The following is a 12,688-nucleotide window of genomic DNA, read 5'->3' as shown; positions in this document are numbered from 1 at the left end:
CGTGGCGCCGCCGCCTCCACGGATTAAAATTTTCTATTTTAATAATATGATAGGGTTATTTTCTATATTTAAATAATGTTACACCAAAGATATTAAAAAAAATAGTTAATCTAAGTTCATCTATTAAGTATAATATAATATAAAGAAAAGATAATTTATTTTGCTTAAAAAAACTTGATTATCATATTTAGTGCGATGGCCACGGTAGGGCCTCGCGCGGTGGAACTTTCTGAAGGGGAAAATGTCAAGGGGCGTTCTTATTTGTTTAAGATCAGATTTGTGAAGGAGTTGAAGCTATGCAAAGTGAGGAACTCTCCTATATTCCTCGTGATATATTGCAAGGGATGGACTTGGTAATGAAAGAAAATCCTTGTAGGCAGCGAGTTTGTGTTGGGGGATAACTTTTACTCCTCGGAATACATGAGAGATGATGACTTTGGTAATGGAGTCTCGCAGCTTATAGAGGTTTTTTTCGAAACTTAATTCACAAGGTGTTTCTTCGTGTTTGGACTACTCTGTGTTAGCATTTCGTGAGCCAATGTCAGTCACAGATTTCCTAATGGAAAACGTTCCACAAATTAAATCAATATATGACATCAAAAGATATAGACAGTCGACCATCAAAGCTCTCAAAGGGTGGAGAGCATGAATAACACACCGCCCCTGTAAACAGAAGTATCTCATTGTAGGTCTGGCAGAAAAGGATACTTGCCATAGTTGGTTTGATCTTGTTGATCGTGAAGGTAAAAATCCTCCTTAAAAAACGAGCCTTGTTGCCTATTTTTTTTCTGGAAAAGTTGGGAAGAAATATTGAGAACTTAAATATTCCTTGTGGGAGAAGCAACTAATCAGCAGACGATGTTCCTGTGGAATTATGTGTCTTGGTTGAGGGTCAGAGGTACCCCAGGGAGGATTTGGACCACCTGAATGCCAAATATTTTAAAGCCTGGCGACAGAAGAAGGGCCATCAATGAAATGTTGCAAGGTAATCATGGACCTTGCTGGTATGTGATAGTTTTCCTTGTATTGAGATCTTTGTTGTTTGCATGCAAAATCTCTCTACAGTTGTTAGTTTTCTTGCGGTCTAAAATTTTGTATTTCGTCTTCATTTCATAATAATCTGATAAATTTGTATATGCATATGTAAATATTTATAATTATCACGTCAGCGCATCAAATTGGTATTGCTATATGTTGTCTTTATGTATATAATGAGTTCATCAATAGATAGATCTTTGGATTACAACTTCTTCTTACATACGAACAATTTTAGGCAAAAAATGAATGAATTAACATGCAGTATATGTGTACGATGACAATGCTATTGTTTATGAATATCTATCTGCCTTTCGAATTATCCTAAAAATATCGTTCATGTACTAATTACTATTAAATTATTAGAAATAAGTTTAGAAATGACAAAAATAGGAACCACTAGTTAGTTTTTGAACTACCAGAAATTGAACAAAATGGCAGTTAAAACTGCGGCCTTTTCGAAATTTTGTTTTCAAATTCTTTTGGGATATTCGAATATTTAATCTTTGAATTGCCTGAGAGACTGCATTTGTTGTTTGCCCGTGGAGGAGAATGGTTATTCCTCGGAAAAAACTGTGTGGGATCTGGAATTTTCGACCTAGTTATTTCTAAAGTTACCTGTTTCTACCTGTCAGTGGAATCTTACTCGTGATAGATGTCTAGTGGTGGAAAATCTGTTGTGCACAGGGCTTTGATAGATTTACTGATGGTGAACGATATTATAAGCTGCAGAAGGAAATGTTCATTGGCAATCTGAAGTGGCACTGTGGAAAACCAAGTATCCGCATGGACGATCCTCTTGTTTCCCATATGGCATCTATGCGTATATTTTCTTTAGTTGAAAGTCTTGAGAGTCTCCTGAAAGATGTCGTGGATAGAGCTAGAAGTAAGAGCAAAGAAAATTTACAAATAATTGTTTTTGTGATGGCTAAGAAGGATCCTCGATACAGGTTTCTCGAGTATGTTTCTGAAACTAAAATTGGTGTCTTGACACAATGTTGCTTGTCCTCCCATGCCAATAAGGGATAGGGCCATTACCTAGCAAAATTTTTGTCTCAAGATCAATGCTAAACTTGAGGGCAGCAACTATGGCAAAGCTTCCCCATTTTGTGGGTTAGACCATGTGACGTTTATAGGAGCTGATGTGAATCACACTTATCGTTGCTCAAAAGCGCCACAAGACTCGTCTTTTTGGTGAGAGCAGATATGACGTCGGGCAAACCGGCAATGTGCCTCCAGGAACTGTGGTGGACAAGGTAATCGTTCATTCTTTCCACTTTGACTTCTATCTCTGCAGCCACTATGGAGGTTTGGGTACAAGCAAGCCAACTCACTACAACGTGCTTCTGGATGAGAATTTCTTTTCGTCTGATCAGTTGCAGAAACTCAAATACGATATGTGCTATGCCTTTGCTCGATGCACAATGCCGGTGTCACTTGTGCCGCCAATCTACTATGCCGATCTTGTCGCGTACCGGGGGCATTTGTTCCAAGATGCAGCGATGGAGTCTCAATCTTGTTCCCCAACGTCATCCTCTCATGCAATAAGCTCGACTTCATTGTCTACTGCCTGGTGTGAAAAGAGACTCCACAGTCTGCACCCTGAATTGGAGAACATCATGTTCTTTGTTTGAGTAGCACCCCTTCTGCTATTCATTTGGTGACAGTTTGTGCACGAATCTAAATGGGGGTCTTGTTTATCATTTCTCAAAGCAGTTACACTGAGATTTTAGACATCAAGCATCCCCTGGTTTTTTCCCGCTTGTGTGTGGTATGTGCTGTCTTCGTGTGTGGGGTGGAGCTTTTTCCCCCCTTGTGGAATGGTGTTTTTGTGTTGTTTTCGGGTGTGGACTATTGTGTTCTTGGGTTTATCTATGTGTGATTTGTTTGTGTCAAATAAAAAAAAAGAAACATTGTGAATTAGTCTCGTTTTCTTTCCTAGGATGGCAGGCATTTATGTTTCATAAATCTTGATTTATTGTTGAATCGAGGATTATTGTGAAGACCAGAGAATTTAGAACAGAGCCAAGCCTGGAACAAAGATAGATATATATTTTAAAAAATGAGGTATTTATCAATATATTTTTTTATCAATATTAAAACCCACATTATGTATCAAATTGTAACGGTGGATATACGTACAATTTTAAGCCATTTTTCTTCATCGGATTTCAAATTTTCGAAATGCGCTCAAATGCCAAAATTTAAGGATCAAGATCATCTACTGTGGGGAAATTTATTTTTCTTCATCGGATATATATATATATTTAGGGATATAAGAAATAATCCAATTAAAAAAATGTACAAAAAATATAAAAAGGTTGGACCTATCGAACAATTAAAAATAATACCAAAAAATTGACACGATGTAAAAAGAAAATCATCTTGTATAATTTTTCTTGTTCAAACGTTTAGTCTTTTTTAAATTTTTTTACATTTTTTTTAAATTGGATTATTTCTTAAATCTCTGAGAAAGAAAAAAATATTTTTTGTATTCAAAACTTAAAAAAGAAATGAGAAAAATTAACAATGAAAAAAAGAGAAAATAGTTTTTCAAAATAATTAGAATATAAAAAGCCAACAAGATTATTATTTTTATTACAAATATGTGATTGATAAAATTTTAATTTCTAAATAAAAAATTATCAAGATAAAAAAAATGAGAAAATAGTTTTTTTTTAAAGAACTATAATATTTAAAAAAATTGAATGTAGCATCGTTTTTTCTTGTTCGTTCAGAATCACATATTTGTAACAAAAAAAATAAATTTTTATTAACATTTTTTTAAAAAAGAGTTAAAAAAATTATTAAAGAACAAATAATAAGAGATAAATCATTTCACTCCCACAATATATATTTGTAACCAAAAATAAAATTGTAAACTTTAAATTATATTATTAATCACATATTTTAATATAAAAATATAATTTTGATTTTGAAATAATTAAATTATAAAAATATCAATTTTTTAAAAAAATAATTTTTTTTAATAGTACATAGTACCCTCTATGGGTTTCCCACAGTAGAAGATCTTGATCCAAAATTTAACCATCATTATACACCTATTTACAGAAATGCATGGTTATTCGTCAATTGGATTACAAAATTCCTACTGATTATCTTGACGAGTATGAGTGAATCAATTATCATCAAATGTTTTTCATTTACTACGGGTACATGGTTGAACTATTTGATGATTGATACATGAAAAGATCAAATGTTGATGATGTTAACTTCTTTCTCAAACGCATGATGAGAGGCACGACTTTCCTAGCATATTGTGCATCTTTGATTGCATGTTGGGAATGGAAAAATTACATAGTTTATTGGAAAGACGGGACACAGGCACCAAAAATTGTGTTTGAATCGTGACATCTCAATTCTCAGCACTTGTGGACATGGCCATACATTTTTTGAGATAGTCGGTTTACGCAATGATATTAATATGTTGTACGAATATCTCATTTTCAACAACATCATGAAACTGGCATAGCGGACTTTACTTCATCTCTGGAGCAAGGGTTGAACGCATCGCAATGCCTATTGTGTCGGCTTGTCCTTTCATACCACGAAGATTAATTTCATGATGAACAACGCTCAATATACAAAAGAGTATTATCCAACATATTAAATATATTAAAAATGAACTACTTTATTAAAGATATTTTCTTGCCCGAAAGATCCTAAGATGATGTTGTTTAGGGAAAAATTTCTATATATTTTTATTTTTGGGTGGCAGATGATTGACATTTATTAAATATCTTGTTTCCAATTGCAAGTGTACCCACTTCTAGATGCAGGATATTTTATCATCTCCAGAAGTACTAAATTTGTTGTCCAAACAAAGAAGTGAAGAACGTGCGCCCACGTGTAATAATTTAAATAACATCCCGGATTCGAATTTTATTATGGATAAAAAGATGGATAACGATAGGCTTATCCCGGTAATAGATTCGTTCTGATTCGATTTTAAATTAAGTTGGACCTAATATGATTATGAAAACAAAACCTTGTCTGTTAAATAAAATTCTATTGAATGCTATGTTGCCTTGGGAAAGCACGCTATTTTAGAAGATTACATGCAATATTTATTTTCCAAAAAATAAGAAGATGGATCAATCATATCATATGTATTTCTACGTTATACTATACTACAGCTCAAGGACCTTGTGAACGCATTACATTTAACGACAAAATCTCATTATCTATGCAATATTGTTAATTCTGAGAATTTTAAAGTAACTATTTTAGAGGACATTAAAATATTTAATTTCGTAATTATCATTCTTGTCCTACTAAAAATCTCCTCAAGTCACTCCAGATTTTACGCAGAAAAAAGTCTAAATAGTTTTTTTTTAAAATCGAACGATTCTTCTAAATTGAAAATAATTTCATGTTAATTGTCTCGTATTATTTGATCAAATTAATAAATAATAATAACAAATACAACACGTGTACATCTTTTACTAGTTTGAATCAATTCCACTTAACCTATAACTAACAATTAATTTAATTATTTAAATTTTATTTTAATCATTTTGTCATTCTATAAATAAGTAGTTTTGTATTATATGACTAATTGACCGCCAGCAGCAAGGTTGATAAATCCAACGAGATTTAATTGAACTGAATTAATTCAGCAGCAGGATGCACTAAAAAATTGTGCACCTCTTCTTGAATGCACTAGGACGATACAATCCATATTCTAAAACACGGAACTTGATTTATTGACGAGATTATAAAAAAAAAATACAAGAACGATATATTTATTATACTTGAATAAGAAAATAATTTCACAACGAAAGAGTAACATCTCATCCACGTACGTTTTTTTGCCAGAAACAGTTTGTTCATGCTAGCATAACCCTGATCAATTATCAACCTTTCTTTTTCAACCTTTTTTCATTAACACAGACGGTTTATTTCATCTTACTCATGTATGCATTGCCCCTATGATAGGATAGATGGAAAAGATTTGTTCATGCATATATATGACCTACTTTTTTTTTTTTGAAATTGTATGTTTGACAAGATGTTATTCGTTGAAATGAAGTGAGAGTAATGTCCACACGGTAACAGAGACAGTATAATGTATACACACACTTGGCCGACATCGACCCCACACAAGTCGCTTTATGCCAGGTCATGTGATGGCCACCACATACAAAAAGTCAAAAATTATCAGCCCATAAATCCCAATTCCTTAAATGCAAACTGTAGATTAAACCCAACTCCTCAAACATGGGCACAGTCGAAGAAACCCACAACGTACAGGTTCTAGGCTCCGGCCAGCAGACCGTCGTCCTCGGTCATGGCTTCGGTACCGATCAATCTGTGTGGAAGCATTTGGTGCCTCACCTTGTCGACAATTACAGAGTCATAGTGTATGATAACATGGGCGCCGGGCCGACGAATCCGGACTATTTCGATTTCGAGAGATACGCGACTCTTGAAGGGTATGCGTATGATTTGCTTGCGATTCTTGAGGAGTTTCGTGTCGAGAGATGTATTTATGTGGGCCATTCTTTGTCCTCCATGACTGGAGTTATCGCATCCATCTTCCGCCCTGATCTGTTCCACAAGATAATCTTGATTTCAGCTTCTCCGAGGTAAAATCTTTCCTGTCTTTTTTTAATTTTTATTTTGGATAATGGGACAACGAATGGAATTTCGCAGAGCTGAATTCACTAAACACCATTTGAGCAGGTTTATAAACTCGGACGATTACTACGGAGGATTCGAGAAAGAAGAAATCGACCAACTGTGCAACGCAATGGAAGCAAACTACAAATCCTGGATATCAGGTTTCGCCCCGCTGGTGGTGGGTGGAGACATGGATTCGGTGGCGGTGCAGGAGTTCAGCCGGACGTTATTCAACATGCGACCCGACATCGCACTCAGTGTGTTTCGAACCATTTTCACGTTTGATCTGAGGCACTTCCTGTCGCGCGTTACTGTCCCGTGTCACATCCTTCAGAGCTCCAAGGATCTGGCCGTGCCGGTGGCCGTGGCGGAATATCTACACCAGAATCTCGGCGGGAAATCCATCGTGGAAGTGATGTCAACCGAGGGCCACCTGCCGCAGCTCAGCTTGCCGGAGATCACCATCCCGGTGCTGCTGCGACATATTACGCGGGATATCGTTGACGAATGATTCAACGGAAAAACAATGGTGATGAAAATGTTCGATTGTGCTTAGGTATCGTGATAATGTCATTATTCGGTGTTAACTATTTAGTTTATGTTTATTTGTCGAGTTTGACTGTATGAATCATATTTTAGAACAATAATAATATTGCGTTTGAATATAAATATTTGATTTGAAAATTATTTTAATAATAAAATTATGAAAAATAGTAATTTGATATATAATGAATTTGAAATTAACGTAATTTTAGTCTATTTTGAAATCCAATAATTCGAAATTATTGATCTATATGCACAATGGGTGTTTTGTTGGGTTTTTTTTAAAATTAATTTTATTTTAATTTTTTTTTCAAAAATAATGTAAAAAAAAAAGGTTTGCAAATTTACGGCAAATCGTGCTTTGTAAGCACGGATGCTGCACGCGTGGAGCAGCGTCCGTGCTTACAAAGCACGGAGCATGCTCCACGTTGGAGCGTCCGCGCTTCGTAAGCGCGAACGCTGCTCCACGCGTGCAGCGTCCGTGCTTACGAAGCACGGCCTTTTTTTTTTTGGTTTTTTTGGGTCCACTCCTTTTCTTCGTTCCGTAATTTCTTTTGACCATGACTTTTGTTTTTTTCCATTCATTTTCTTTGTTTTGTACTATCTTTTCAGAAGTTCACGTGGTTCAATTATACAATGAAAATCGATTTCAATATATAGATCATATATTCGACGGATGGTTGATCACTTTCCTCTTCATTTTCCTCTCAGATTTTTTGGTTGATCAATTTCCTCTCAGATTTTCATTGGAAAAATGTCTAACATCGATATACGCTTATATTTTGGTGGTCATGTGGTTCTCGGTAATGGATCTGTTGAATATATCATTCCATTTGATATGTTTAATGACTACTAATGTCTTTTTGTCCTTTTTTTATTACTTTTGTTCAATTGCTCATAAGATTTAATTGGTTTGTGGAACTCATTATTAATTTTGGACAATTTCTCCCGCTGTAACCGCGCCCGAGCGGTATTTTTTCACCGCGCGTGCGCGGAGTGTTCTGCAGATATGGAATTCGCGACGGTTTTTGAAACTCTGTCGCTTTTTTGCGACGGTTTTACAAATACCGTCGCCATTTGCGAGCCTGATAGGTTTTACAATAAACCGTCGCAAATGCGAGCCCGATAGGTATTATTTCACCGCTCGGGCGCGGTATGTTCTGGTGAATTTCCCAAGCGGACCGCGTTCTCCAGAAGAATCCGCGCACGAGCGGTGAAAAAATACCGCTCGGGCGCGGAACTCTCTGGGAAATCCTCCAGAACTAGTTGCGCTCGAACGGTGAAAAAATACCGCTCGAGCGCTTAATAGCGACGGTTTGTAAAAAAACCGTCGCTATTAGCGACGGTTTATAAAAATTCGTCGCTAATTGCAGATCCCTCGTACACATATAACCTCCATCCTCTCCCTTATCTCATTCTTCCCCATTCTTCATATAAACTTGTAATTATCTGGTATTTAGACGTGTAATTGTGAAAACATTATGTTGGACGTGTTTGTTTAATTTATGTACGTTTGTTTTTAATCGGCACTTATGAAAAAATTGATATGATATTTCGCTTTTTTTGACATGTTTCGTTTACGATCACTATATAGCATAAATAAGACAATTTAGACAATTCAACAAAGCAAACGATACAATAACGAAAATTATGTAGTTGCAATTAACCAGAAGAATCATCGTCATAATTATAATGATACAAATGGCTCCAGGTACCACAATCAGGTGGATTCCAGTCTCCTCGTCCCTCTACGCAATCTTACATCCTCAGGATTTTCCTCGTTCGAGTAACCTGGAAAAGTGATAGGTGAAATAACATTCCTTTGTGGTCGAGTGTCATGCACAAGATGCTGAGGACCAACATTAAGCAAATTCGTAAAACTTTGTGTGTTCGACCAATAAGGAGTCTGAAAATCCGGCTGACCAAACGAACGAAAGTCAACAAAATCACTAAAAAAACCAGGTTGAGAAGTTGAGGTTCCTGCAACATTCAATTCAGTTGACGGAATAATAGTAGAGTTTCTTGCGAAACCACTTGGTTGCCTAACCATGTCACTTTCCCGCCCGAATGATGACTGATGCGAGAAAGGAGAAGGAGTACTGAAATTTTGTTGAACATTAAGTTGTCCGACAAAAGTGTTGTACGGAAGTGGTTGAAAACCAACAATAGTAACTGCAGGTGATATGGTGCGCACAGTTATTCGATTATATCATTGGAAGTAGTCTTCGTCTGTTTGCATCGATCGCCCGTGTTGCACTCCTTTAGCAACATATCTCAGCATATTATTCCACAATCCAATTGAATGTCTATGATAATCTCTCCAATCGGTGTTACGATGTCCTATTCTGGTGATATTATGCATATCATCATTGTCCACGGCAGACTCTGGAATTGATTGACGTCTTCGAAATTGTCGCATCACCCGATTAGGACGATGCATCTCCACGATGTCGAAGCATATAAGGGGACAAACACATCGCCATATTTTGTTGTCGTATGAATCGGTAATCGTCATCACATCTATGTCATTTTTTTGGTAAACGACCCAATTAAACTGTAAAAAATTATAATGTTCAAATTACAAATTCATATATTCAAAACAAAAATATTAAAATTACATAATACCTCGTTATTGTTCATACGATCTAGAGAATCCCTTATAATTTTTACAGCATGTATTGGCGAATGTGTGTAACTAAATCCAATCTTCCACCTACAATAAAAAAAAATGTTACATATCAAAAAATTATACAAGATATATATGCTATAAACAAAATAATTTTTTACAAATTACCGTGCACCATATGGAGAAATTGGAATAAAATCATCTGGATCAACGGGAGGTACACCTAATGTTAACCCATATCGGTCGGGGTTAACACATTTAATCATGCCCCATGCTCATATCTGCTTATAATAATAAAAATAGTTAAACAAAATTAAGATAAAAATTGTGTTAAATAATCACATTACATTAACGATACCTGCAGGATATATAAAGGTCCAGCAATTGTTGTCTTCTCTATACGTGACGCGTTATACAACTCACGGTATAGAAATGCTAAAACTGCACTACCCCAACTATACGACTTCACGGTATCAATATCTCGTAGCAGTTGCAAAAATATTAGTCTAGCAGACCCTCCTTGATAGTCAGGTAACATTATTCCTCCAATAATCATTAACGCTATACAACGTGTAAATTTCACAACATCTACTTCTGAAGTATCATCAGTAACAATGTTAGACATACAATGATCATATAGTGCAGTCATAGACAGATGACCACCTTTCAAATATTTTGAGGCTGGCAAAAATCCCAACATATCCAAACATATGTGTTGCTATTCCTCAACTTTATTTGACACATCTACTCCTGTTACTGCTTCACCATCAATTGGTAGACCCCAAATTATCCAAACATCTTCTAACGTGATTGTTGCTTCACTACATGTAAAATGAAACTTGTGTTTTCACGTCGCCAACGTTCAACAAGAGCAGTAATCAGATTATTATCATGAACTTGTGAACCACATTCTAAAACTCCATAAAAACCCATATGATTTAAATATGCAATGACACGATTGTGTACGTAATTATCAGTAAATAACTTCCAAATCAAATTGTCTGACCTCCTCACTTTGACAATATCATCAACGGTTGAGGAAGAAACATTTGAAAACATATGCGTCGCTTGTAAATTTAAATTATTTTTGAAAAAAAATTAAAATTTAAATTAGTTTTAAAAAAAACCCGTGTTTTGTTTCTTTTGTGTTTAAAGAAGTACTTTAAAGTTTAGTAACACTTCAAGCAATTGATTAAATTTCTATAATCTGTTCTAAGATCATGACTATCGAGTCAATTCAACTAAAATAAATACGCTAAATTATATAAATTCTGGTGATTATAATTGGGAAACGTAGGGTAAATCAAAATAAACTAGCTCAACATGAATTGCTTGTTTATATAATAGTTTATTTAGTTAAAAATTAATTTTTGGAGTAAGTAAATATTTTATTTTAAAAAAATATTATTAAAAGTGTTAGAGGAAAGAAACACGTTTTTAGTATGTACAAAACAACACTTGCACATATAAATAGGAGCTTGGTAGTTACCGTGGCTTCTTCTTTTGAGTTAGGATATTTTCTTTTCTCTCAATTGTTGTACTCGTCTGTTGACTGAGTTTGAATCAATGATGATTTCTTTGTTCAATTGGTATGAGATTTCTAATATGGTATCAGAGCAAATAATTCACCGAGCTTCCGTTCTGATCTTCCATGGCCAAGGGAAATCAAGCTTCGACTTCTTCTCAAGCTGTGAATAATTCAAGTGGCCGAGCGGTTTCTGAAGATTCAGCCAGTCCGTTTTACCTTCAGAATGGAGATCATCCCGGATTGATGTTAGTTTCGCATCCACTCACAGGTACTAATTACAATACTTGGAGTCGAGCTATGTTGATGGCGTTAACAGCTAAAAATAAGCTTATCTTTGTTGATAACACTTGTTTGCGCCCTACACTGGATGATTTGCTATATGGAGCTTGGAATCGCTGTAATAGCATGGTAATTTCGTGGATTCTGAACTCTGTCAGTCGCGAAATAGCAGATAGCTTGATGTATATATCTACGGCTTCTGAAATTTGGATTGATTTAAGAGATCGGTTTCATCAGAGTAATGCTCCGAGAATTTTCCAAATCAAGAAGCTGCTGACCGCTTTACATCAAGGATCCATGGATGTTAATGCATATTACACCAAATTGCGGACTCTCTGGGATGAATTGAAGGACTTTCAACCTGTATCTGTGTGTAATTGCGGATCAATGAAAGATTGGGTCAATTATCAGAACCAAGAGTGTGTGATGCAGTTTTTGATGGGACTGAACGAATCTTATACACAGATCCGTGCTCAAATATTGATGATGGATCCAATCCCTGTGATTTCTAAAATCTTCTCGTTGGTGGTTCAAGAAGAAAGGCAGCGGTCCATACATAAAGACATTGTAAGCTCTTCTGTGAACCTATCTACTGATCAGGATTCTTTCCCTCAACAACCCTTTGTGGTGGCTGTGGCAAAGGGGAATCAATACAGTAAAGAGAATGCGAAAGGGAATCAATCTGGCAAAGAGAATCAGTACACTAAGGAGAGTACTGGTGATAAACCGACTTGTTCCCACTGTCATCTTAAAGGCCATACCATTGAAAAATGTTACAAAGTTCATGGATATCCGGTTGGGCATCCGAGGTATAAACAACAACAATGGAATAGTGGTCGACATATACACTTCAATCAGACAGCCACCTCCCCTGCTCCCTCAATCAACTCAGCAAACTCAGCAGCAGGTTATCTAAGTTCTGATCAATGTAGACAACTCATTACCTTCTTGAGTTCACAGCTTCAGCTTGGTCATTCCAACACACTGGCCACGCAACAGCTTGAACCTTCTGCTTCTTGCTTTAGTGGTACATA

The 12,688-nt window shown here is 35.8% G+C and overlaps 3 protein-coding genes and 1 pseudogene across 3 annotated transcripts; 3 read left to right on the top strand and 1 right to left on the bottom strand.

Moving 5' to 3' along the window:
• Positions 1-195: 195 nt before the first annotated feature.
• Positions 196-980, top strand: LOC142538329 (protein argonaute 2-like; annotated as a pseudogene).
• A 793-nt stretch (positions 981-1,773) lies between these two features.
• On the top strand, positions 1,774-2,894 carry LOC142538328 (protein argonaute 2-like). Its single transcript, XM_075643674.1, has 2 exons — positions 1,774-1,994; positions 2,189-2,894. The coding sequence occupies exons 1-2, from the start codon at positions 1,774-1,776 to the stop codon at positions 2,667-2,669; spliced, it is 702 nt and encodes a 233-aa protein (XP_075499789.1). The 3' UTR covers positions 2,670-2,894.
• A 3,351-nt stretch (positions 2,895-6,245) lies between these two features.
• On the top strand, positions 6,246-7,347 carry LOC142539657 (karrikin insensitive 2 receptor IA). The gene is made up of 2 exons (XM_075645253.1): positions 6,246-6,644; positions 6,742-7,347. Exons 1-2 carry the CDS (start codon positions 6,277-6,279, stop codon positions 7,187-7,189), a joined length of 816 nt encoding a protein of 271 aa, XP_075501368.1. The 5' UTR covers positions 6,246-6,276; the 3' UTR covers positions 7,190-7,347.
• Positions 7,348-8,824: 1,477 nt separating this feature from the next.
• Positions 8,825-10,757, bottom strand: LOC142538880 (serine/threonine-protein phosphatase 7 long form homolog). The gene is made up of 3 exons (XM_075644178.1): positions 10,016-10,757; positions 9,847-9,934; positions 8,825-9,775 (listed from the first exon to the last, which is right to left on the bottom strand). The coding sequence occupies exons 1-3, from the start codon at positions 10,111-10,113 to the stop codon at positions 9,431-9,433; spliced, it is 531 nt and encodes a 176-aa protein (XP_075500293.1). The 5' UTR covers positions 10,114-10,757; the 3' UTR covers positions 8,825-9,430.
• Positions 10,758-12,688: the final 1,931 nt, after the last annotated feature.

The sequence above is a fragment of the Primulina tabacum genome, chromosome 3 (genome assembly GCF_025594145.1).
Source record: "Primulina tabacum isolate GXHZ01 chromosome 3, ASM2559414v2, whole genome shotgun sequence".
NCBI lineage: Eukaryota > Viridiplantae > Streptophyta > Magnoliopsida > Lamiales > Gesneriaceae > Primulina > Primulina tabacum.
The sequence above is the reverse complement of the archived record's forward strand: the minus strand, read 5'-3'. Positions and strand labels throughout refer to the sequence as shown.

Bases quoted from the DNA above. Each gene is read 5' to 3' on its own strand.
- LOC142538880 (XM_075644178.1), bottom strand. From the start codon at position 10,113: ATGATTAAATGTGTTAACCCCGACCGATATGGGTTAACATTAGGTGTA. The intron at 9,935-10,015 runs GTAATTTGTAAA...TTTTTATTGTAG, and splicing joins ATTTCTCCATATGGTGCACG to GTGGAAGATTGGATTTAGTT. The intron at 9,776-9,846 runs GTATTATGTAAT...AATTTTTTACAG, and splicing joins ATCGTATGAACAATAACGAG to TTTAATTGGGTCGTTTACCA.
- LOC142539657 (XM_075645253.1), top strand. From the start codon at position 6,277: ATGGGCACAGTCGAAGAAACCCACAACGTACAGGTTCTAGGCTCCGGC. The intron at 6,645-6,741 runs GTAAAATCTTTC...CCATTTGAGCAG, and splicing joins TTGATTTCAGCTTCTCCGAG to GTTTATAAACTCGGACGATT.
- LOC142538328 (XM_075643674.1), top strand. From the start codon at position 1,774: ATGTTCATTGGCAATCTGAAGTGGCACTGTGGAAAACCAAGTATCCGC. The intron at 1,995-2,188 runs GTATGTTTCTGA...GATGTGAATCAC, and splicing joins CCTCGATACAGGTTTCTCGA to ACTTATCGTTGCTCAAAAGC.